Below are 26,425 nucleotides of genomic sequence, written 5' to 3'. Positions count from 1 at the left end.
TATCATGAGGTTCCGTGATTGTTTAAGTAATGCTTGCACTATGATTTGCCTATATTGGAGTGTATGGTTTGAGAAACCTTTGTCGTATCAATAGATACATTTGTGTGGATGCTTTTAATGTTGAACTTGCTATATGTTTCATGTGAGCATTGTTTTATACATCATTAGCTCATGAGCGAGTTGGGGTCTATTAAGAACCTGTGCAGTGTCATGATAAGTAAATAAATTCACACTTAGATATAAGTCGCCTATGTTGGCAAAGTGCTCTAATGGGCTAAAATTGCCTAAGCATACGTGGAAATTGGTTGGGTATACATAGTGTTGTGATTGTACCCTAAGGGGGTACCTGGGCTTATGAGTTTTGTTTGGCCTCATGAAATGAGGTGCAAGATATGATAAATGTTAATTACACACTTAACCTTAATTCTGGGTTTTCGAGGATTCCCTGAAAAGGGTCTATGCTACTAGATTTTGGAATTCTGGGTATTTCCTGAAAGGGGTTTATGTTACCAGTTTTTCTCACAGATCTACTTAGAGAGGTAGATGGTACAACCTCGAGTAACATTGGGCATGTAGGTTCACCTGTGGTGCCACTTTGTTTTGGGAGAGAGGCATCACATTAGTCTTCAGTCACTCAAAGTTAGTAAGGTTAAGGTTTTCAATGTGTCCTAGGTGACTACCTCATCTACTATATTAGTGTTAGATGCATCCACTTTTAGTTGTGGTTGCCATTACGTAATTTCTCTTGGCCATAAGCTGTCCATTTGGAACCCCTAATCAAGTTGACTATTCAAGAAAATAATACATACCCGAAGTAACATTGTTGATTCAGTGAGGACTCGAGTACTATGAGTCAAGTAATTAAGATAAAACAAAATTTTATTTATATAGTTGAGAATTGTTATCATTCGTTGATATTTTATCTTGTGTAAATTGTATCACGGATAGTTATTTGATGAATTGTAATATTTATGTATAATGATGCACTATTATCATATTATGGATAAGTTGTTCAATAAACATGTTTATATGAATGCTTTAGAATATACATGCTTTGTGTGGTATTGCATCTTACCAGCTCGAAAGAGACTGACCCCGTTTTTGGGGAATGTAGGTGAGGAATGTTGATAGAGCAATGGTGTTATGCAGGACCAAGGCTGGTGAACCATGATACTATTAGTAGTCATTCTTAGGGTTATTTTGGGGTTCCAATATGTTAGGAACCATTTTGATAATATACATTGATGAAAAATTTTGTTGTTAAATTAATTATAATTTTATTTTGATAGATGAATATTAATATTAAATGTATGAAATCACTTAGTTTTGGACCATAATCCAAGTCCTAAGGAGAAATGGATTTAGTCCTGTGTAGTTATATTTTTATTATAACCTGCCAGAAATTGTTTACTCGTATTCAAATATTTCTTCTATTTTGAAAGGTTTATATTTATAAAAAAAAAAACCTAAATTTTGAAGTTGGAAGTTTTGGGGTGTTACACCTTAGGGTCGACTTGTCCTAAGTTGGGAAGTCGATACCTCGAAGTTTTTTCTCGTGTGTGTGGTGGTTGCTCGGATCGAATGTCGACACCTTTGTGAGAGGTTGATTCTCAGTATTTTTTGTTTGGCAGGAGGGTTGACCTATGAGTTAGGTGATCCTTCTTCTATTCAGTTGGTGGTTCTGTTGGGTCGAGGGTCGACTCTCGAGTTGAGAAAGTAGACTCCTCTTTATATTAGTTAGTGGTTCAGTTAGACTGAGGGTTGACTTTTAAATTGGGAGGGTTGATTCTTGTTTTATGATATATTATGTTATGTTCTGAAGGTCAACTCCTGAATTAAGAGAGTTGACTCATCTTTGGTTTTAGCATTATATTATGCTTTGAGAGTCGACCCATGAGTTTGGTTTGTCGATTTTCCTTTATTTATGCTTGGTATTATGTTCTACTCTGAAAGTCGGTCCCTATGTTGGGTAAGTTGACTCATCTTCATTTGGATTTGATGTTTTGTTCTAAGAGTTGATACCTGAGTTGGGTGGGTTGACTCCTCTTAGTTTATGTTGAGTATTATATTCTAAAGTTAAGGTGTCACCCATGTGTTGGGTGAGTTGAATTATTAGTTGTTTATGATGAATGATTTTATTGAGTTGAGAGTCAACCCCTAGGTTAGGAGAGTTGATTCCTCTTTTAGTTATGGATAATATGTCTGATTTTGAGAGTCGACTCCTCCTTATTCTTTTATAATCAATTCGTTCAATTGAGGGTTGACTCCTTTTGAGTCTCTTTTCCAATGTGAGTTCTCCTCAAGGTCGACACTTGATGAGTTGAGAGTTGACTCTTTCTGTTTTGGGAAATGAATTTTTGATAAATTGACTTTTCGAACTTACTTGATCTCTTGCTACTACCTCGTGATGTTTGTGTTAAGTAATTTGATTACACTAAGACAGTGGTTTGTCGCACCCCACTACTTGAATTATTCTTCAGGTGATATTTTAATGGAATGGATCGGCGAGAAGCATTAAAATCGACGAACTTTTTGACGTGGACCTAGGACTACTTCTGTAGGTTTTAGAACTTTGTACATGGATGTAAATAATGATAAATATTGTGTATAAGATACATTTTGTGCAATGAATGACTCAAGTTTTGCATAAGTGTGCAAATTATCTTGTGAATTTTGGATCCTAGTTTGGGAACTCATGTTTCGAAAAAGGGTTTTAAAACGTTTAAGTCTTCTGCCGTCTTGGCCTTTCGAAAAAGGGAATTTCAAAATAGTGTTTATAAAAGAAAAAAATTTGGGGGCTTACAATATCCAAATCTTTTTCACCGATCGGATTTAGATTATGTTCTGCATCAGTGCATAACTGTATTTTGCCCAAGCATGATGGCTTTACAAGCTTACTGGCTGGAATTCAGCCAAAGTTATTCACTGCGGTTCTACATTTCATTCTAAGCTATCAATGTATGCGCATGGCATCTGTCTTCTGAGCATTTTATCTTTAGCAAAAATAAACTAAAACCACAAAGTTCATGAGGCTTCCTGCTGAAAAGAGTATGGTGTTCCTTGGCATGTTTCAATAATTCTTTCGTACATCCCTAAACTCATAAATTAGGACAATAATATCTTATTAGAAACAGTGCGAATCAAAACTTTGTGAAGGGACACCCTATCATAGATCATAGAGAAACATAGCCTTGGGCCCTTTATTTTGGCACATTACAGCTTAACAAAATTATATTCATCTTTATGTGGTTTAAAAGTCTAAATCTTTAAGTGTCACTAACCAAATTCAGTACAACTGTGAAGAAACACACACACACACACATATATATATATATATATAGTAGAAGGTAGCTGCATATTCCCTTCCCTGCCAACTATGAAAGACCAAGGGGTTTTTAGGTTGTTTTTTACCTTGCATATGCATTTGATTGTCAAATTGCTAGCAAAAGACACATAGATTGTGTTTTTTTTATAAGAACATGCCTTTTAAACCTTGTATATTTATAATATTTATAAATATTTTACATCATCAATTTTCAAACCTCGTTAAAAACCTACCCATGTTGGAATCAAATGGTACAAGAGTTGATTCTTATAAAATCAAGTGCATAGAATGCATCTACACGACCAGGCTTGAGACAAACATGAAAAAGAACCCTTCAAAAGGCTCGTAAGCTGGAGTAGGTACTAATTAGTGTAGGGAGCTATATATAGAGAGAGAGTAATGGGTAGGTGCAAAAATGATACGTGCTAAATGTGTTTTTTAGGGGGTTTTATTTTATTTTTAAATGCCGACTGTACAGATGTGATCTATCTACTTGATTTTATAGGGATCAACTCTGGAAGAGTTCGATTCTAACACATGGGTGGGTTTTTATAAGGTTTGAAAAATCAACGTCCAAAATCTTTATAATTTTTTGAGGCTACAAGTATCATATTTTCATCAAAAATACATGATTCATATGTGAATTCCTCGCAACACATTTATGGGGTTGAAAATGTTAAAAAAATACCTAAAGATCTGAAAAACCTATTTAGCAGGTATCAAGTTAGCTAGTACCCGTTTCTATATATAAATATATATTTATAGAGAGAGGAAGATGGGAGTAAGACCGGATGGCCTTTCATCAAACAATCATCGAACGCTCCTTGCGCATCTGGTTTTGCTCAAAATTATTTTAAAAAACAGGATTTAGCAGCAGTCAAGACTGCCGCTAAATCACCTATTTACATAAAAAAAAAGACTGCATCTAATCCTGTGGATGATCAGCGGATGGAAAACCATCCACTTACTCCCATCTCTCTCTCTCTCTCTCTCTCTCTCTCTATATATATATATATATATGGAGAGAGAGAGAGAGAGAGAGAGTCACTGGAATATGAACTAGAAATATGAGAACTACCATGTGAGCTGACCATTTTCAGTGCTTTTGTTGCAAATCCAACTATGTAGATGTGTTCGGCATGGTGAATTTTCTAGGAATCTATTTTAGGATGATTTTTGGATACTTGAATAATTATGAATATTATGAGTGCTTAATTTTAAAGTATCTCATTTATGCATCATAATTGAATGATTCAAGAATTGATCCTTATAAAAACTGACAACTTTTCCAACCATTCTAAACGAGAGAATTTTTTTTATTAAAAAAACTTTTTTATTAAGGCAATTATTCACCCACAAAACATCTCATCTCATCTCATGGGCTGCAACAAGAAGAGCTTCTTCTATCTTCATCTTCCTTTTACCCGCCTCTCTCTCTCTCTCTCTCTCTCTCTGGTATGGTCAACCACCCCTCTATTTCTTTGAGAGGGGGCTGATCGACCCCCTTCTCTTTCTCTCATATTTTTCTCACATTTTTATTCTGTTTTTCTCATGCTATACAAACAGGTGAAAATTTTTCAGTTAGAAAAGTTGTCATGTTAAAACTTTTTATAGGCAAAATTTTCTTTTCCTATGAATTTTTTTTTTGCTTCCAAAGGTGCTCTTAATTGAGAACCCAATATTAAACCCATCATTCTAAAAAGATTTCAATAGGTTGCAATGACAAAGAAAAAGTCTCGACGGCCTGTCTAGCAGCCAAGGCCTCACCCCACTATGCCAACCCCCCTTGGAGCTTTAAACTAACATACTTAATTTTAATAAAACTGCATATGAGAAAAATTACCTTGAACCAAATTCTATGGCAAAAAAAATGCTTACTATGCTAATGATTGATTTTCTTCTTCACTTAAAAGACAGCTTACTAATAAAAGAAGGTTTGCAGAGTATTTGTAACGCGTGATTCATAAAAGATTTCACATAATATGCAGCGCTGCTGCATGGTGGGCCTACAATAAGAATGTGGTGCTCATCTCGAGAAATGTTGGGATGGATGGTCATCAACAGTTGAACAGCATGCATGATAAGCACGCAGCGCTACGTTATAAAAAATGATCTTTTCATAAAATACTAAAAATTGGTGAAATTTATTGTGATACTATTTTTCTTTTAAGGCAAGATGGGGTTAGCCAGGCCCCTACCAGTTATACAACTGCACCATTGGGTTTTGAACCTGCAACTTCCCAACACAGGGTGACGTGCACTAGCTGCTCCTACCAGACAACCGGAGCCCACGTTGGTATTGTGATACTATTTGGTAAAACAAAAGAAAGTTAAAATTTTACAGATAAAGGAATGCGAAATTCAGGTGGTTATAAATTAAATCTTACTAAGTATACCATCCTATATAACTTCGAATAGTAAATATGGAACGTATGTATAAAAGAAGAAGAGGAAACTAGTTTGTCCAAAACAGATATTTCAGATTGTCACGTAATACTTTTTATTTTGGAGAGAGACAGACAGAGATTTCAGATTGTCACGTAATACTTTTTATTTTGGAGAAGAATATACACATGCCCAAACAAATATATACTGAAATTCTCAAAACATATATCAAAAATGTCATTTTAAAGAAAACATAAAAAAATCAAATTTTTAGCGTTATGTTAGCTACCCCTTTCATGTTACTTAGAATAAGATAAGATTAGTATTAACATGGTAAAAGCATCTTATTCGTAGGACTCTTTATAGTTATCGATACTTGGTAAGGTTCGTGACGACGACTCTCGGTCCCACAGCTTTCGGCAGCTCTCTCTCTCTCCTCCTTCCTTTTTGTTGGGCGACACATGACACGCTCAATGCCCCACAGAGGGACCGATCGACTGGATGAAAGCAGCAAAAAGATCCCAACTTTCACCAAAAAAGGCCAAACTTTTCTTCCTTGCTCAGGAAGGAGTCTCGATTCAAAAGCAAAGAGAAGAAGCCAATAAATAATCATCCCCAGAGGGATTGCTACGTCAACGCCCCAAGAAGAAGAAGACGAAACGAGACCACCCAACTCTGTTGGTCACCGGCATAAGAAAGACTTGCTGAAACGGCGAACAACCAGGACCTATAACTCACTACATCGAAACAAGAATCGAAAACCCATCACCATAATCTGTTTTACTCGCAACCATGAGCAGCTCCGACTCGAAGGTGGAGACCATCTCCAGGCTGGCGCAGTGGAAGGTGGATTGCTTCTCTCCTTTCAACTACAGGCGCTCCGACGCCTTCAAGGTCGGCCTCTGGAACTGGTACGCCCCTACCATCCTTCTTCTTTCGAGATTTTTTCTCTTCCTTTTCCCTTACTCCTGTTTTTCCTGTGTTTGGTTAAATGGTTGGTTGGTGTTTGGTTTGTTGGTTGATGGTGTTGGGAATGGGAAGGAAAAAGGCAAATTCTGCATCTTCAGAAGCTGATTTTTTTATGCAATCGATGTGGTTCTCTGTTTCTGTAATCCAGGCATTTGGCGATCGAGAGGAATCGGAGTATATGCATCCGTTTGTTCCCGGAACCGGGCAGAAAAGAGCCGCCTCCCGTTGCAAGTTTCTTTCTCCGGGTGTCGATGCCCGGGGTCAATCGACGCTCTTATCTCACTCCAGGTACTCTTTTCTTGCTTCTTTGTGGTGTTATCTTCTTTGTCAAGTGTAAGTCTGCTGATTAATGCGCATTCAACCAACGAACAGTCTTTCGAGATCTGCATTCTGTTCCTAATTGCTTTCGTTATCTGTTCTTGGTTTTAAAATCTCTAAATGTGATCAACACAACACATCCTTTTTATGTCGATGATTTTTTGTTTTGCGGCTCACTGAGTTCTCTATTTTGATTAACTGGCAATCGTCTATAGAATGACAGGGGCTGATAGGTATTTCTTATTGATAGTTCCACATATCATCAGTTAGTTTGTTTGCGGGATCTTGTTTCGGTGAAGAACTAGCGTGAAGCATAATTCATTCTTTAAGTAAATCTTGGTAACCGATGGTCTATTGCTGTTTGTGATTTTTTAAAGGCTATTGTTTTTTTCTCCGACCCTACTTAGTTTGGTACCAGCTCAGTTTCTAGTCATTATTTAAGCTTCAGTGTTTGTGGAATTCTGATAGCTAGCATCCAAAAACCCATGCACTAGCTTGATAATTGCTGATGGAACTAAAGAAATTATAAAATGTAATTTTTCACTCTAGATGTTCATACTCAGGCAAGCAGATGGATCTGATCCTTCATTAGTTGAGGTAGCGGCTATGTCACATGGGTGCGGGTGCGGGTGCGGGTGCGGGGATTCGGCACTTCCAAAAAAACCGGGTACGGGGGTGCGGCAGGGGCAAAAATGTACATATATGTATATATATATATACCGTAGGTTCCCCCAACGCGGGTCAGGGGTCCAGTTTTTTTTTGCTGGTATTTGTTTGAAGACTTGTTACCCACGTTCTGCTTGTTGTGTACTTTGGCGCAACGGGACAAAATTGATGAACCGAAAGGATTGGCAGTCTGATCGACCTAGCCTGCTGCGTTCTGCTGACTGTCATGATTCAATCATGTCTGAAACTCCCTGGTCTTTCACGAAAAAAAAATATTAGCAAAGGTTTGATGTGGTTTGTTGGAGAGAGTCTTCACGAGGCCTACAGCTCCATCGCCACTGCCTAGGGTTCTTCAAATTTCATTTTATATACAGTTGCACACAGATGACAGCTAAAAGAAATTTATTGGATTTGACATGTGGAAAAGAGAGGTCTACACAAGGCTACGGCTAGAGCACCCATCTCGTCAGGAGAAAAGTGAATACTAATAGCCACCAAGGCTACCACCACTATTATCATTTATTATGGAGAGAGAAAATCCTTGACGAAGAAGGATCTGGATCATTGAAGCCTTGAAGGATAAAGACTTCAAAAGGCTCTTGAATTTTGGTTTTAATTTTTGAGGAAGATGGATCATCATTTCCAAGTTAACAGTATGTTTTCCAACGCTGCGAATTAATTGTTTGGAGGCAGGAATAGCATGGGATGCCAACAAAGCTCGTCAGATGTTGTGGACACAAGTGCCCCTTTATAAAACAAGAGCAACAGCAAGCAGCTGTCAGCAGTTTTTTTTTTTTAATTTTGCAGCCCATTTCGTAGGGCATTTTTTTTTTTTTTAAAATCCAAAAAAATGGACCGAAATGACCCTGGGTGCGGTCAACGCACCCAGGATCGGGTTGACCGCACCCGGTGCCGCACCTGCACCCGCGTCGAGTCGCGTCGACGTGGGTGCGGCACCCTGCTAGCCGAATCCCTGTGACATAGGGTAGCGGAAATGAGTACCTATGTCATAACGGATACGGATGCAGGGGAACATGATGCAGATAAACTTGATACGACACAATAATTCTGAAAAATTAGGACACTGGACACAACTGCTATACTTGTTAACCTAAAGCAATAAAACATGATTATTATCTCAACTACAAGCTTTTGAACATCAATTCTAGATCACTATAATTAAAACCATCAAATAATAAAACTAGTTGAAATGTAATGTAATTGATGACAAATTTAGGACCAAAAAAAAAGAAAACAAGTGAATACAAGATAGGTAATCAAGATGATAAAAGGAAATAGATAAAGTTGATGGCATAATGTTGATTGTGTCCAAAACTTGTTTAATTGTGCCCATGAAGTGCCTTGGTGTGTCCAAGTGTCATGTTGTGTCAACACAGGATACACATGTTAAGGGAAGTGCTTGTGTGACATAGACAAGTAGGAAGTAGAAAAGGTAAGCAGATCTGCCCTGCCCTCTTAGCCTAGAGGGATTAGCTATATATGACTGAGAATCATTGAGGAAGTCATATTTGAAATTATGTGAAATAGGGTTAAGTTGATGGGGTTAAGAAGATAACATTTAACAAATGAAGATTATAGTTGATAACTTGATAACTATATCATCCTATTAGAAATGTTTACATCACTTCCTTAAGAGAATAATACATTTAGCAAAAGTACAAAACATTCAAAAATAATTTTATAAGCTTACTTTGGATGACAAACTTGAAATAACCATATGTGCTCCATGTTGACACACTAATATATAACTTATTATACTAAATGCTACCACAACTATGTGAATATATGCTAATGATCGGAATCAGGATTGGCAATCACTTTCACTTTCTGCTTTCTGGGAGTCAGTATTCCTACTTGCTCTAAGCGCTTCCAGTAACTGTGGTCTTCCCTGCATTTTTCATTTGGAAGACAGCTAGGCTTTCCTAGTTGATAGTGCAAAGAGCTTAAGTCAAGGACAAGAGAGGTGAGAATGATTTTGATCAAGAATCCTAGAAGTGTTAGAACAAAAATTTTCAATTTGTCTGGTTTCCTAAAGTTGGTATGCAATTTAGGGGTTCCATATAGGCGAATCTTGGATGTATGCCAAGAACCCTTTGCATTCTTAGGTTTATCCTAAGGTGGAAGCGAATAATTGCCTAAAAAAAGAAAAAGTAGAATCTATCATGCCTCCATGCTGCAAAATTACAGAGAGAAGCTTATCTGATCTTTTAGAGCTATTCTGTATTGTTAACAGCAATTTTTGATGAAAATATTGATATGATGCATGAGACATGAGTCCTAAATCAGCACTAGGATTTAAGTCTTGGTTCAAACATTTCCCAGTATAATTTGGTTGTAGAGGTCACATCTCCCTTATATAATGTTGGACTTGGGCGATTCTTTAATCATTGAAAATCTAGCACTTGGGGCTACATTTTCTCCTCTTATGCTAAGGTGTTATTTGGCCTATTTTTGGGTTAAAATGGATGATAGTTGTTGGTTACAGAATACCAGGATAAACTTGAAATTTTCATTATTTGATAGAAAATTTGTTGTTTTGATTTTAGGCTAGATTGGCCAAATTTATATGTTGTGTGTGCGTCAGTGGCTTGGTTCTTAGTATCGTACTATCTGATAGAAAGTCAGAGTAGCAGTATTATCTACTTAAAAGCACCATAAAGGTGTGTGTTTTCACTTATTTTTTTATAGGAAATTTACTCTAGATCGACTTCTTCAATATAAAAATTGTGGGCCATTGATTTTTAATTGTTATTAGAAAATATTATAAAAAATGTCCATGGAAATTGCATTTTTGGGGTCTGATCCATGTCTTGAGAAAACCAATGGGTCTGCTACATAGCATGGTACTATCATTGCACCCTCCATGACCCCATGCGGATGACACAAGGCAAAACCTAGGTTTATGGCTATATATATATATATATAGAGAGAGAGAGAGATGGGTAGGTGCCTGATGCTTTTTTGTGCCTACCGAGCTTTGGAAAGATTGTTTCTATTTTTTCTAAAATCTGACCATACAGATGTGATCTACATGCTTGATTTTGTGGGATTCGACTTTTGGATTGTCTGATTCCAACACCAAGTTAAGCTTTTATAAGATTCAGAATCAACGGTCCACAATTTAAAAAATTATTTAATGCTTAAAAATATATTTTTTCTCAAAAAAAACATGATCCAAGTGTGATTTTTTAGCAAATCGATCATGCAAAATACATCTGTAGGGTCAGATTTTTGAAAAACAACCTGAAAACCCCTATCCAAGCTCGGTAGGCACGCGGTAGGCACAAAAAGCATCAGCCACCTACCCATTTCTGTATATATATAAATATATATATGTGAGAAATGTGTTCAAACCAGTCTCCTGTAGACCATCCGTCGTAGTTGATTAAACAGTCCACAGTGTTTTTATTTCAAAAAGGAGCTGAAAGTCATGAGCCCAAAAAAAATCCCACCATTTGTCATTTCTTTGTACGAGGAGCTCCCTGACATACAACATTTACAAGGACATCTCTCTCTCTCTCTCTCTCTCTCTCTCTCTCTCTCTCTCTCTCTCTCTCTCTCTTCCCTGTTGAGGGAAACTTCGTCGATCCCTCTCTCCTTCCTCTATTGCCGACCCAGGGTTATCGGAAGTGCCATAGGACACGGGGAAGCGTGTTTCCCCGAAACGCGTTTCAGAAGCACGAAACGTGCTGGAAAGCGCAAAAAAAACTTGGGATGCACGCTTCCCATTTAGGGAAAGCTCGCTTCCCCTTCTTTTTTTCATTTTTTTTGTTTTTCATTTTTGTTTTTCTTTCTTTTTTCGCTTCTCCTTTGCTTCTTAGGTCGCTTCCGATTCGCTTTTCTTCTTGCTTCTGAGACGATTCCTGATTCGCTTCTAAGTCGTCTCGTGCTTCTTGCTTCCTTAAATTTTGGAAGTGTCTCGCTTTCCACTTTCCCGACTGGCAACTCTGTGCCGACCTCTACTTGTGCACAACCACCACCAGTATTAGTTGCCCTGTGCCTCATCACCACTCCACCCCGTGTCCCCTAGGTCTACTGCAACCACCACCACAGTACCACTGCTATTGCCGGTCCCTCCCCCCCCCCCCCCCCCTTGAAGCTTGCTCTTACTCTTTCTGGCTGGGGTCCACTCTACCCTCTGCTGCTAATGGCCTGCTCATTTTGGCACCCTGCAACACCACCACCTCCAGATACTTGCTACTTCACCAGTTGCCCCTGCCTGAGCATTGTTCCATCATCTACTTTTGAATGCATTTCTCCTTCCCTTCTTTGCATCGGGTGATCCCCCTTACCAAACCACTAGCTGATCGACACCATGGGACCCCTGCCTATGCACAATCCCTACCATCGATGCTCGTACTCCTCTGGTCTCCATTTTGTGCAACCACCATCACCACAAAATGCCTGTGCAAAAGCCCCACCACCTGAGCATCGCTGCCCATTGCCTGAGTGCTCTACTCCTCTAGGCATTGTGCACAACCATGACTAAGTTGTCGCTAGTCCACTGGCCACCACGGAAGTCCTGATGGAAAATTCAGTATGAAGTTAAAAATGCCAAGAAACTTGTGCAAGTCCGTAAATTATTACACCAAAAAATTTATGTAGATCTAAACTGCATGATTTCCTTGGACTATGATGTGGGTTTGGTTTTCCTTTTCGTTTCTTAGGGTTTCTTGTGTTTTTTAGTTTTCCTTTTTGTGTAATTTTAGTTTTTGCTGCCTCATCTGGGAAATTACAAAAAAAAAAATCTTAGAACTTCAATTCCTTGAGTAAATAACAGAACTATGTCATAAAATATGAAGTTTTTATGTGAAATTGTGTGCAGTGTTAAGGTATGTTTGGCAATTGTTCTTCCTCTTGTTATACGTGTTTTCTTCTTTGAATTGATCGCAAATATCTTAATTTGCTTTCCCTTATTGTTTGTTTGGGTGCTTTAATCTGTTTGTTTTGGTTTCTTTTCAATAACTTAGCAGAGACCCTTTGGACCTGTGGATAATTGATGGAAAAAAAATTAATTTACGGCTATTAATGATAATATTTCTGTTATATATTAGTTCCTTGATCATACTAAAGAGATGGGTAAACAAGCTGAACAAACCGTAAAGAGGGCGTTCAAGCTCAGATCACTTTTGCAACGGGCCTAGCTGAGCTCAAGTTCATGGCAAACTAGAGTTAAACGAGTCAAGTTCGGGCTTGCTTGTTTACAAAAAATATTCTTTTCAAAGTTGGAAATATAAAAATTTGGCCTTCTAAACCATGTAGCATACTTTTCAGTTTTATCTTTGGCTCATCTTCCAACAAAATATGTTTTCCATGATACCTGAGACAGACATCATGAATGTATGAGACCATCTAGGATAGTTGGTTTCATCCAGTTTGACCGATAATCCATACGAAAAGGGGTTTGCAAAGGCTTTATAATCAGCCACTGTTTCAGACTTCATATCCGACTTCTGTATTTCAGCCATGGGATAAAATAATGGGTTTGTTCCAAAACGCAGGTACAACCACACACATACACAACCTGTTGAAAGTCCAGATCTGATGCACACCAACAACCAACTATGAAACCAACTATATCAGTTTTTTTTTTAATTTCACTAATGAAATCTGAGATACACGACCATCGACTGTAATACAACGACTAGTTAGATCCAAACCTTGCAAATATAACTTTTGAATGAAACTTTACCTAAACCATTCACCTCAACAAAGGACTGCGACAGGCTGCATACCACGACCACACACCCAACCGAAGTTGTAGGCTTGCTCGACGTCCACTCGACCACCATTGACACGATCTGAAATCAGATCCAAAACAGTTGGATCACCATATGGGGGACGAGATCCAGACTCTAGTTGGGTCGGTCGTTTGATAAACAAAAACTTTTCTCTGCTCCTACCACGCACAACTAACTCAGCTTCCACACGTACACCAGTCGTTATGGACATTGCCAATGATCACCATCCGATCTGCGTTTCTCCTGGAGAAGAAAGACGTCAGATCAGACTTTGTACATGTTGGCTTCAGATCTGGGTTTCTGTTGTACACGCCCGACCCAAGGAGGAAGACGTCAGATCAGATCAGACGTTGTACACGCTGGAACCGATCCACAAGTGGGTCGATTAAGTCAGATGCCCAGAACAACGTCCGGCTCTGATACCATGTTGAAGATGACTAGGGCTTTACACAAATCAGAAAAGAGAAAGAGGGAGAGAGAGAATCGTATATCTTCTTTATAATTAGGTTTAATCTCACTTAAATAGAGAGATTAGACACACCTTATTTACAATAATGCCCCTATCGCATATGAGTAGTTACTAAACTACTCATGTGCGACGACTACTTCTTAACAAGTATAAGCAAGTAAATTTAAGGAAGAGGTTGAGGATAGAAACAGCCTTTTAGTGATGGTATTTTTTATGTATCTGACAATCCGTAAAACGACACTCATATGCACAGTTGTAGTTACGTGCTAAAACTGGCTATCAGAGTGAACAACATGTGCAATGTCTAGTCTGGTAATAGTCAGATATGTGAGAAAACCAATAAGTTGTTTGTAGGGTGTGGGATCTTCTAAAAGAACTCCATCCTCCAGTCTTAATTTAGCATTGATCACTTCAGGAGTCTTCACCTTCTTGTCATCTAAAATCACAGATTTGGAACATATATCTACAGCATGCAGCAAGCTTCATTTGCGAAAGTATATAACCTCTTGGAGAGTATGCAACTTTAATGCCTAAGAAATATCTTAGGAATCTTAAATCAGACATATCAAAGTTATCTTTTAACATATTTTTAACATTGCAAATACTAAGTTGATCATTTCCTGTAATAATCATATCATCAACATACAGTAAAAGCACAATGATACTAGATCTTGCATTTTTAACAAAGAGAGCAGTGTCAGTGTAGCATGAGTGAAAGCTTAGATTAATCATGACATTATTAAATCTATCATACCAAGCCTTGGGAGCTTGCTTAAGACCATATAATACTTTTAAGAGTTTGACCTTGTCCGACATTATATCCTGGCGGAGGATCTATATAAACTTCTTCATTTAGTTTTTCATTAAGGAAGACATTTTTAACATCTAATTGATATATAGGTCATTTTTTTGTTGATGCTATAACTATTAATGTTTTAATACTAGTCATTCTAGCTACGGGGGCAAAGGTTTCCTCATAGTCAATACCATATTCTTGTGAATATACCTTAGCTATTAATCTTGTCTTATATCGTTCTAAGGAACTGTCACTTTTAGTCTTAACTTTAAAAACCCACCGACATCCAATAGGTTTTTTGTTTGACGGAAGATCGACTATTTTTTAAGTGTTAGCCCTTTTGAGAGCATCTAGTTCTATTTTCATGGCTTCAATTCAATGTAGAACATTTTTTGCTTGATTATAATGGGTTGGTTCATGATATGAGTGGAAAGTTATGAGACAAGGCCTATAGTTGGGTGTAAGTGATTCATATGACACAAACCTATTGGGTGGAATGAATTCTCTAGTAGATCGCCTAAGAGGGGTTTCTTTCGAAGATTCATTAATTTGAGAAAAAAAATTCAAAGCACTAATAGGTCTTTCTTGTTCACGCCAGGTCTAAACATGGAGATCTTTGACAATGATATCACCATTAGTTGGTGATGTTTCAATATTCGATACATCATGTGTATCATCTATTACTTTAAAATGATTCAAGGAATCATCATGCATATTTTCCATTGGAGCAAGATCATATAAAAACATATAGTCAATTTCATTATATTTGTCTAGGTTTTCAAATTCATTCTCATCTTCTAAAAGGTTTTGAAAGATATAGTTTATTGTTTTTGTAATCAAAACACTTATAGCCTTTTTTATTCTTGTCATAACCAAGAAAAACACATTCAATTGCCTTTTGAGTCAACTTATCTCTTTTATGTAAAAGAACAAGGCATTTGCAACAAAAAACACGAAGGCAATTGAAATCGGGTGTTATTTTAAAAAGTTTATCATAAGAAGAGATATTCTTTAAATTTGAAAATGGTATTTGATTGATCAAATAAGTGAAAGTTAAGACGGCTTCGACCCAAAAAAAATTAGGAATATTTTTATAAATAATCCTAAATTTTGGAGTAGTTCGGAACGCGAGGGATAAGGTATATAAGGAGGTTTATGATAAGTTGGATACCAAAGAGGGCGAGAAGGATATTTATAGGCTTGCAAAGATGAGAGATAGGAAATCGAGGGATCTGGGTATGGTTAAATGTATCAAAGATGAAACGCAAAGGGTTTTAGTCAAAGATGAGGAGATTAAGGAGAGATGGAAAGATTATTTTGATAAGCTATTTAATGAAAGGCATGCTCAGGATCTTGGAGACTTGTCCATTCCTTTTCATGAGATGAATCGTGACTTCATGCGCAAGATTCAAAAGAAAGAAATTGCAGAGGCTTTGAAGAAAATGAAATCAAGAAGGGCAGTTGGCCCAGATGGTATACCTATCGAGGCTTGGAAATGCTTGGGAGAGAAAGGTTTAGAATGGTTGACAAATCTTTTTAACAAGATTTGGCGAACAAATAAGATGCCTAATGAGTGGAGGAAGAGTACTTTGGTGCCTCTATATAAGAATAAAGGTGATATACAAGATTGCACAAACTATCGTGGTATAAAACTCATGAGTCATACTATGAAACTTTGGAAGAGGGTGATTGAGTCTAGGTTGAGGAAGGTTGTCATGATATCGGAAAATCAATTTGGTTTTATGCCTGGAAGATCAACTATGAAAGCTATACATCTTCTTAGACAACTTATTGAGAGAAATAGAGAGAGGAACAAAGATTTGCATATGGTTTTTATTGATTTGGAGAAGGCATACGATAGAGTTCCTAGGGACGTTCTCTGGTGGACAATGATGAAGAAAGGTGTTTCTCTTAAGTACATTAGTATAATTAAAGATATGTATGAAGGAGTAGTAACCAATGTCCGCACTTGTGGAGGGGTAACAACCAATTTTCCTATAACGGTTGGGTTACATCATGGATCTGCTTTAAGCCCTTTCGTATTTGCTATATTGATGGATGAGCTTACGAGATCAATTCAAGAAAATGTGTCGTGGTGTATGTTGTTTGCTGATGATATTGTTTTGATTGATGAGTCTAGAGTTGGGGTTAATGCTAAGTTAGACTTATGGAGACAGACATTGGAAGCAAGAGGTTTTAAGTTGAGTAAGAGTAAGACAGAATACATGGAATGTCGGTTTAGTAAGCAACGAAATAGTGATGGGAGTGTAGTGAAGCTTGGTGAGCAAGAAATACCGGTGGATGATTGTTTCAAATATTTGGGATCTATCATTCAAAAGTATGGAGAAATTGATGGAGATGTAAATCATAGGATAAAGGTTGGGTGGATGAAATGGAAAAGTGCAACTGGAGTGTTGTGCGATCGTAGAATACCATTGCGGTTGAAGGGAAAGTTTTATAGGACGACTATTAGGTCCGCTTTAATATATGGTACGGAATGTTGGGCTGCCAAGAGACATCATATTCAAAAAATGAGTGTAGCTGAGATGTGTATGCTTAGATGGATGTGTGGAAATACAATAAAAGATAAGATTCGGAACGAGGAGATACGTAAGAAGGTAGGCGTTGCACCCATTGAAAATAAGATGAGAGAGAATCGTTTACGGTGGTTTGGACATATTCGGCGAAGGCCTAATGATGCTCCAGTTAGAAGGATGGAGAAATGGGAAAATATATTAGTTAAAAGAGGTCGGGGTAGGCCTAGGAAGACATGGATGGAGGTGATAGGAAAGGATATGAATGCTTTGAACCTCACCCAGGACATGGCATTGGATAGAAATGATTGGAGGAGAAGGATTCATGTGGAAGACCCAAAATGATTTTCTTTTTTGGTTCATATCGCCGACCCCAATTGTTTTGGGATGAAGGCGTAGTTGTTGTTGTTGTTGTATTTTTAAAAATAAGCTATGTTCTAGCGGTTTCTATAATATGCCTATGTTTTATCTTCGCCAATCTATTTTGTTGTGGAGTTTTAGGACATGATCTTTGATGGAAAATTCCATTTTGCTTTAAATAATTTTGAAATTCATTAGATAAGTATTCTCCTCCGGAATCGGATCTAAGAATGGATATGTTACTTTGAAATTGATTCTGAATTTTCATACAAATTTCTTTAAAAGAAGAAAAAACTTTCTATTTAAGATTAAGAAAATAAATCCATATATATCTAGTATAGTCATCAATGAAAGTTACGTAGTATGAGTAACCACCTTTAGATATAACCGGAGATGGACCCCAAACATCCTATTGCACCAATTCAAAAGGTCTTGTCGAGAGAAAGGTTCTAGTTGAAAATGAAATAGACTTCATTTTTCCAAAAAAACAATCTTTGCAATTTATATTTTTTTCTTTACAAAATTTGTTTCCAAAAGAAAAAAGATACATTTTAGAGTAACTTGGATGCCCAAGTCTTTTATGCCAAGTTTTAATATTTTTATCTTGGACATAAGTACAAAAAGAGTTTGTAGGAACAGTCAAATGATCCATATAGTAGAGGTGTCCCTTCCTATGGCATTACCCAATCCGCTTCTCGGACTGGAGATCTTGCACAAAGCAACCATTAGATGAGAAAGATATTTCACATCCATAGTCGGCAATTTGGGAAACCGAAAAAAGGTTTAGGTTTAGTTTTGTAACCACTCTTAATTTTTAGAACAAAAAAAGTTTAGGAGTTTTTAGAATCTAGTGTTCCTAAACCTTTTATTTTTAGAAAAGTTCCATCGACCGTAGAAACACAAGACATTTTTGAATTGGTGTACACATCGGTTAAAGCATTTTCATGAGGAGCCATATGAAAGGATGCTCTAGAATATAAAATCCAAGAATATCTAATGGATGGTGAAGTAGAGAATGGTTGCACCCGATGTAGAGGAGGTAGCCTTGAGAATTTATTGAAGAGCCATGGATATTTGTCCAAGAGTGTCTTTGAGATCTCCGCTCTTGCCTTCATCTCCTTTTTTGGTGGTGGATTCTTCAACGGAAGCTACCTTGGGTTTGAAGGTTATACTTAATTTTGGACAAGCGGGTTTAATATGACATACAATCATTTTTCTACCTCCATTATAGTTTCCTTGTTTTTCAAAATGAGGTGGCTTGTAGGTTTTAATATTGTTGTCGGGTTTTGATACGTCCAGCACTTCATCTATACTTTTACTCATGTCAAGCCTAGTTTCTTCTTGAGTAATTTCGGCAATGGCATCCTCCAAAGGAGGAAGAGTGGATCTATGAAGGAGTGAAGACCTTACTTGTTCAAATTCGGGACGAAGCCCAAACAAAAATTGAAACAATCTTTCTTGCTCCATTTGTTTTTGTCTAAGTTCAACATCCTCCATAGCCACCTATTTAGGCTCTAAAAGAGCCAACTCATCCCATAGTGGATTTAAGGCACTATAGTAATCTTGAATGTTTAAATCACCTTGTTTGGTGGTTCTAACTTTTTCTTGCAAGAACTATGCTCTTGCAAGATCTTTTTGAGTATGCATACCCTTCATAAAAAACCAAGCTTTATTAGCTCGGCAAAATTTAGCTATATTTGCACATACCTTGAGTTCAACGTTATTCATGTACCAAGCAAGGATTTTTGCGTGATTGCTCTCCCAATCTTTCACCTTCTTTTGATGATCTTCAATTTCTTTGAGGCGAGCATCTCCCTCAAGAGCTTTTTCTTGACCTCCTTCGATCTTGGTGAGTTTTAATTTAGGTTCTGAAATAGAACTCATTACATAACCCCAAAGTTTCTTACCTTTGAGATTATTCTCCATCGCGGATGCCCACATCATGTAGTTCTTTCCATTGAGCTTGAAGGATAGGTCGATTTTGGATTTCATCGTGTCAATGTGTGATAGAAAGAATGGAGAGGAATGTCACACAACTTTCAAGGATATAAAGAATGCTTAATGCATTCACAATGTGTGATAGAAAGAATGGAGAAGAATGTCACACAACTTTCAAGGATATAAAGAATGCTTAATGCATTCACAATGTCGTACAATAGACAAGTACAAGAGAGAGATATAAGAGAGAAGTCTGCTATGGATCTATACAAACAAGCCTTCAAGAAGGCAACAACTAAAAATAATAATGCTCTTATTGAAATGGAGCTCAAGAGCTTAAAGAATACATGGGGAAAGACCCCTATTTATACAAGTGAGGAGGGGCCAAAAAGGAGAGCCATTGGGAGCTCCCCATAGGGACGTTGGGAGGCCCCAACGGTCATAAATATGACTGTTGGGGTCCCAACGTCCTTATGTGGGACCCCCAGTGGTAGCTAAAAAGAAATAAAAGGAAAAAGAAAAAAATGATAAATTAAAACAGGTATTTGACAAGAAATAGTTGTTTCTAAAACAACTATGTAAAAAGATGAAAATACCCCTATCAGGTATTTCACATATATATATATATATATATATATATGTGTGTGTGTGTGTGTATGTGTGTGTGTGTGATTACATATATTTTAACGTGTAAAACAAAACCCTAAGCCCCTTTCGGTTTTGTGTTTTCATGGGTTTTTTCAAAAATGTTCATTTTGCCCTTATTAAATGTTTTCTTTAAACTTTTTGTTCTTCACGTGTTAATTTTTTTTTTAAAAAAGGGCAAACTTGTCTATCGCTTTTTTTTACGTGTTAAGCGTCCGAAACGCGTCCCCCTTTAAAGGGGTGCGCATTTTCCTTTGAAGGGAAACGTGTTTCCCTTTAAAGGGGGGGACGTGTACCCCTTTAAAGGGGGTTGCGCTTCCTAAATTGAACATGTGCTTCCCCACGAGTTTCGGAAGCGCCGCGTTTCGCGCTTCCGAAGCACGCTTCCCCTACTCCATAGGCGTTTCTGGTAACTCTGGTTCAACCGCTCCAAAACAGGAGTTAGTTGAATGCATTTCTTATATATAGATAGGGAAGGGGGACCATCCAAGGCCTCAACAGTACAAACCGTTCAGCTCAATCTGCACTGCTCAATTGGGTGGTCCACATTGAATTGGACCTCTCTCTCTCTCCAACAAACCCACCCCTCATCCCCACCTCCACCAGCCGACCACAGGCGGTGGCATCCCCTTCTCGCCCCCTCCTGCCACCCTTCTGTCTCCAACCCCCCCCCCCCTGCAGCCTTTTTTTTGTGCTTATTCCTCTGTATAGTACATCACCACCCTAACCTGTCTTCCTCTACCTCTGCTGGTTGGCTGCCGAATGAACTGACCACCGGTGGCAGTCATCCTCTTTCCACCTCTCCCTTCTGCCTTCCTAACTGGCTGTTGGTGTCGGGTTTTTCCCCCTATTTTTTTGTTTGAGGGTGGCTGGCCTCCCAAGATGACACTGGTAGGCCACGGTGTAAGATGAGCTGCCGAGAATCTATTTGCTGCCAATATTTGCATTTATTTTCAAAATGCCATGTCTCAGTAAATTCTCATATGAAGATGGCCATTAGCTGATGGTTTCAAGTTTTAAACATGTTATGCTATAATCTTGCTGGGACAGCTTACATTGACCTGAAACTGGTTTGTGTCATTATATTTTTGTTGATTGATGAGGATATTCTACATGCAAGTGTAGGAAAGTTAACCTTTTTCTTTCCTTTTTTTTTAATGTTGCATATCTAGGCATACTTTTGCATTTGGAATCTTTATTTGTTGCAGGTGTGCAACTTTTTTTTACAATATGTGGTAGATCGATATTTTAAGTTAAATTGGATTCATTTTGATTAAAAGGAAATATAATGTGCTGCAATTTCATGTTGCATGTTTTACAGATTATTCCATGTTCAAAGTTCAAACTGGACCACAAGTGGTATTTGTTGATTACAAGGCTCCAATCAATTGGAACTTATAGATGTCTCTTGAATGAAAATTCCTGACTGCTTTTACAGTTTCCGAAACTCCTGATGTTGATTCCTAAAAACAAGGAAGTTTAGACTCCTATGCTTCTATTCACCAATACAATTTTTCATGAACAAAGTCCATTTTAGCATTGTGGCTATGTTTAAGAAAGCTGTTGCAAGTATTGGATGCCATTGATTTGCATTCTTGCAGTTATCGAAGACAAATTGTTCCGAACTGGTGAAGACTATTTATGGCCCATTGATACTGCGATGTATGGGAGATACACCATCGATGTTGAATTTTTGGAACTCAAGATTTCTCAAACTGTGAGGACCTTTGCTCATTTACTAGATTAGCGAAACCACAAATCCATTCTTACTGTAAATAATGTCTTCTCAGTTACATAAAGAAATTGAAACTGCCTTCTTGCACTTGCCTGTTCACACTCACAGGGTGGTGAGGCTACTTCAGTATGGTCTGTAGAAGGATCAATGCAGACTGTTTTGAATAAAAGCACTCTCCGCTGTTTGTCACGAATGCTTCACGAAGGAATTCATGCTGATGTAACCATCAACACATCGAACGGCATTCTTAAAGCACATAAGGCTGTCTTATCAGCAAGCACTCCAGTTTTTGAGAGCATGTTTCTGCACAACTTGAAAGAGAAAGAATCTTCTGTAATAGACATAGATGACATGTCTGTGGAATCGTGCTCGGCCTTCCTTAGTTACATGTACGGGGTGATCAAACAGAGTGAGTTTTTGAAGCACCGGTTGCAGTTACTAGCTGCTGCTGACAAATATGACATAATCGATCTTAAGGAGTCTTGCGAAGAGAGCTTATTGGAGGACATAAATTCATCCAACGTTCTTGGGCGACTGAATGATGCTTGGCTCTACCATCTCAGTAAGCTTAAGAAGGGGTGCATGACATTTTTGTTCGAGTTTGGAAAGATTTATGATTTAAAAGATGAGATCGAATCATTTTTCAAGTATGCAGACAGGGAGTTAATGATCGAAATGTTTCAGGAGGGTTTAAACGTCTGGAGAAGTGATTGATATTAAATTTGTAATCTACTGTTGGCTGTTGGTTTACTGAGAAAACCATCTTTAAATGTACAGGCTTTAATCCATTAGAAGAAAGATCTGTTATTAAGCTACTTAGTTGTACTCCTGTAAAGCAATTTCATGTGATTGAAATCTGTAGGGCCAGGTCGTCTTGGTACATTCAACATGGCATACACATGCATGCCAGCCGTATTATGGTATTCTCATTTGCATGTTTTGCATATAAGGTTGCCGAAGGAATACAGATCTCGGCCTAAAATCAATTATTTGAGCCTCCTTTTTCTTCACACATGCATAGTTATCTTTTTTGAAAAGCCACTCGCTTCTTCACTAAGCTCACTTCCTGTGAACAGAAAGCTTGCTTTTTTCAATACTATACTTCTCATGTTAGAATATTTGTATTTTTTTTTTCTTAAATTAGGTCTTCAATTATAAAATCTGCATATACAATTGGTGTGTACCTTTTTGCTTGCTTTGGTTCCCACTTATAGCTTCTTTGTGCTCCCTAATTACTTCATGCTTCATGCATTAAGGGGATGTTTGTTTAAATCTGGTGAGATTCATTCTCTCACTTACCCAAATGAGAGTGATTCTCACCGGCTCCATTCTCTCGCATCAAAGGAAAAGTGAGAAAGGAATATGAGTGTAGTTTTCTCATTTCTGCCAAAAATGGAATCGCATGGGTGCCCTGGTGATTTTGAATCAGACGGTCGTTTCTAGCAGGGCAATGCAAACATGCCCTAGTTCAGGTGGTGAGGCTAGGGTTATCATTTCACTTTGTGTGCATTGCCCTTTTTTGGTTTATATTTATTGATGGTGGTTAAAACCATAGTTACCAGGAAAAAAAAATAATAAAAATTGTCTTTTCAATCATCTTTCAATCAAAAATTGTGTGATAAGCAACCTCACTGGATCACTTAATGGGCCTGCCCCCTGCTAGGTAAACCCAGGGTGAGATCACTGACACCTAAGGCCTTACTGAGCCCACCAGTTAAATGCACCTTCGCAGTCCCACCTGGTGGGAGCCGAACCTGGGATGATGGGGTCAATACCTTGTCCCCGGGCCTGCTGCCACACAGACAACCTGGGCATGTTATGAACGCATAATGGGGATATTGAACATGTCAAATGAAAACCATGCCAAAAAAATAACACAATGCAATTAGGCATGAAAAATAAATAACTCCACTGCGTTTTTTCTTCTTAATTTGAAAAATTGTTGCAAAATTACTATTGCCTCCAATTAAACCAATATCTTGATTGGTCTACTACTGTATTGAACACTGAATTCTACAAAAATGAGAAATGCAAGACACTAGTTCTATTTCTTTGATGTACCGCATGGTATCCATACTTGTCTAAAATTGGTAATGACAAAGCAAATAGTCCTTAATTTTTTTACACCAAACAAATGTAAGCAACGATGAAGCAGACTGTGTTAAGAATGGTGATGTACTACATATCAAGGCAACAGTATGGCAAGTAATTCATTGGTACAAGCTAGAACATTAATAAGATGTGAAGGGTAGGGGTGGACATCGGGCCAGACCGGCCAGGCCCAGGCCCGTTTAGAGCTCGACTCGGCAGGTTTTAAGTACAGCCCGGTTCGGAGATGGCCAGCCTGTCCCCTCTTGCTGGTGGGGGACGTAGGTGTGCACCAGATCCATTACCTTCCCTCCCTCCCTCAGCACGTACTGGATGTATCATGTATGCCTCCTTATCCTCCATCTCGAACCTCTTCTGCCCCTTGTTCCATCGTATTGCAGCACTCTCTCTCTCTCTCTCTGACACCCCAGTCGGATGGTGGGTACGGGTGCCAACAGGTCGGACCACGACTAAAATGGGTGGGTCCAAACCCATACCAACTAAGTGATGCAAGTATCGGATCTGGATTCAGGTCTGATCGGATTTTTTTATTAAAAAATCATATCCGGATCTGATAAGAATTACATAAACCAGACCTGGTCTATACCCGGTAAAATAATATTTTTTTAAGTTTTTTACATTAAAAAATGCAAATCTTAATTGAAACTCGGGTCCAACCCAGGTTTAGTATAAAATTTCATAAACCATACCTGACCCATTTAATAATCAGACATCATGGGTCCCACCCCGATAGTTAATTGGTCACCCTTCTTTGTAACCAAACCCTGACCCTATAGGATCCAAAACAGGTCTGGATCAGGTCATCCCCGATCCACTGACACTCCTAGTGGCAGGCGTTGGAAGACAAGGAATCTAGTCACATTCAATATCACAAAAAAATGTGGTACTAAAGTTTTGATCACAGACCACCGTGGAGGTCATTCCTGTGGCCAGTGGGTGGTTGTGAGGGTGTTGACTAGGGGTATCAATGGGTCAGGTTTGGTTCAGACCCAGGTGGAACCAGACTTGGACTAGATTCACAGGTATCTATCGGGTCTACTATAAGAGAAACGATACCTGGACCCGATAAGAACTAAATGAACCAGACCTTGACCATACCCAATAAAATAATATTTTCCATTTTTTTACATTAAAAATTTGCTGGTCTTAATCGAAACTCAGGTCGGGCACAGGTCTGGTATAAAATTTCACAAACTATACCTGGGTCCATGTATTAATCAGACTTTCGAGTCCGGACTCGGGTCTTAATCGGATCTTATTTGTCACCATATTTGGTCCAGGTAAACCCAATCTGTTGACACCCCTAGTGTTGAGGTGAAGGCACCAGATCAAACCCCACTGGTGCACGGGTGTGTCTGTAGCTTTCAAAGGTAGGACATGTAAGGCATGGTGGTTGTGGGGCTCCACCCAGAGCTTTTCTTGCTTGTTGAGGGTTCATCATAAAAAAACAAAAAAAAAGTATTGACCACAGGCATGTCCAATGATGTGTGATCGGGACGAGTACCTAAATTACTCTCGAGTCACATAAGACACAAAATCATCAACGGGTGCAGCAAGCTTTTTGTGTAAAACACAGTGATTTTCTGTGTAGAACCCACAACACAAAAATTTGCTACAAGTATTGTTTTGAGATCTTTTTATCTTTTTTATATACCTAAGGCCAATTTGAGTATGTCAACGGGTTTGAATTTACCCGATATTCAACCAAATCCCGCCCTAGGGATGCAAACAGTGTGGATCTGGAACAGCTACATACATAGATTCAGATCAAAATCGGATCCAAAACATCCAAAAATTGCAGAACATCTCTTAAATCCAGCACATTTGCATCACTATCCAGCTCCACTTAATCGGATTTGGTATGAATTGCTCACCATCCACATCTGAATCCAGTTAGCCAACATCCGATTAGTCGGGTACAGTATTGAATTGACCACATCAAACCTGAATCTGAAACAGTTACTGCAGGACATCCTGTGCTGACTCTCAAACAGTTAAAGAGAAAAAAGCAGGAGACGCTCTCTCTCTCAAACATTTTCCTCCGTTATGTACGAGGGACGTTAACAGAAGATCTTTACTTGGCCTAGTAAAAAAAACCTCACGATTATATCAGGAATTTCAGGAAAAGTGGTACCTGAGATGGGATTTCAAAAAAAAAGTAGGTCGGAGTTAGGAAATTACTCTAGATAAAAAAACACGTGTAATATAAAAAAACTCATTGTCACAATAAAAGCAAAAATATATTGAAAATAAGCAACATTTTAAAAACCCGCATTTTCAGGATAATATCAGATTATCAGCAATAAAATTGAGATTTTTTTCCAAAATATCAGTGAGACCTGCGACTATGTTCCAAATAAAGGAAGTCCCATCGGGTGCAAAACATGTACAGATGTCTAACACAACGAGACATG

General features: G+C 38.1%; 1 protein-coding gene across 1 annotated transcript; it reads left to right on the top strand.

The window, feature by feature from the left end:
• Positions 1–6,328: 6,328 nt before the first annotated feature.
• On the top strand, positions 6,329–22,737 carry LOC149847287 (BTB/POZ domain-containing protein). Its single transcript, XM_089996910.1, has 4 exons — positions 6,329–6,621; positions 6,828–6,967; positions 21,769–21,884; positions 22,011–22,737. Exons 1-4 carry the CDS (start codon positions 6,503–6,505, stop codon positions 22,614–22,616), a joined length of 981 nt encoding a protein of 326 aa, XP_089853036.1. The 5' UTR covers positions 6,329–6,502; the 3' UTR covers positions 22,617–22,737.
• Positions 22,738–26,425: the final 3,688 nt, after the last annotated feature.

The sequence above is a fragment of the Nuphar pumila genome, chromosome 2, assembly GCF_984573655.1.
Source record: "Nuphar pumila chromosome 2, dmNupPumi1.hap1.1, whole genome shotgun sequence".
Lineage (NCBI taxonomy): Eukaryota > Viridiplantae > Streptophyta > Magnoliopsida > Nymphaeales > Nymphaeaceae > Nuphar > Nuphar pumila.
This window is presented reverse-complemented; position numbering and strand designations above follow the sequence as displayed.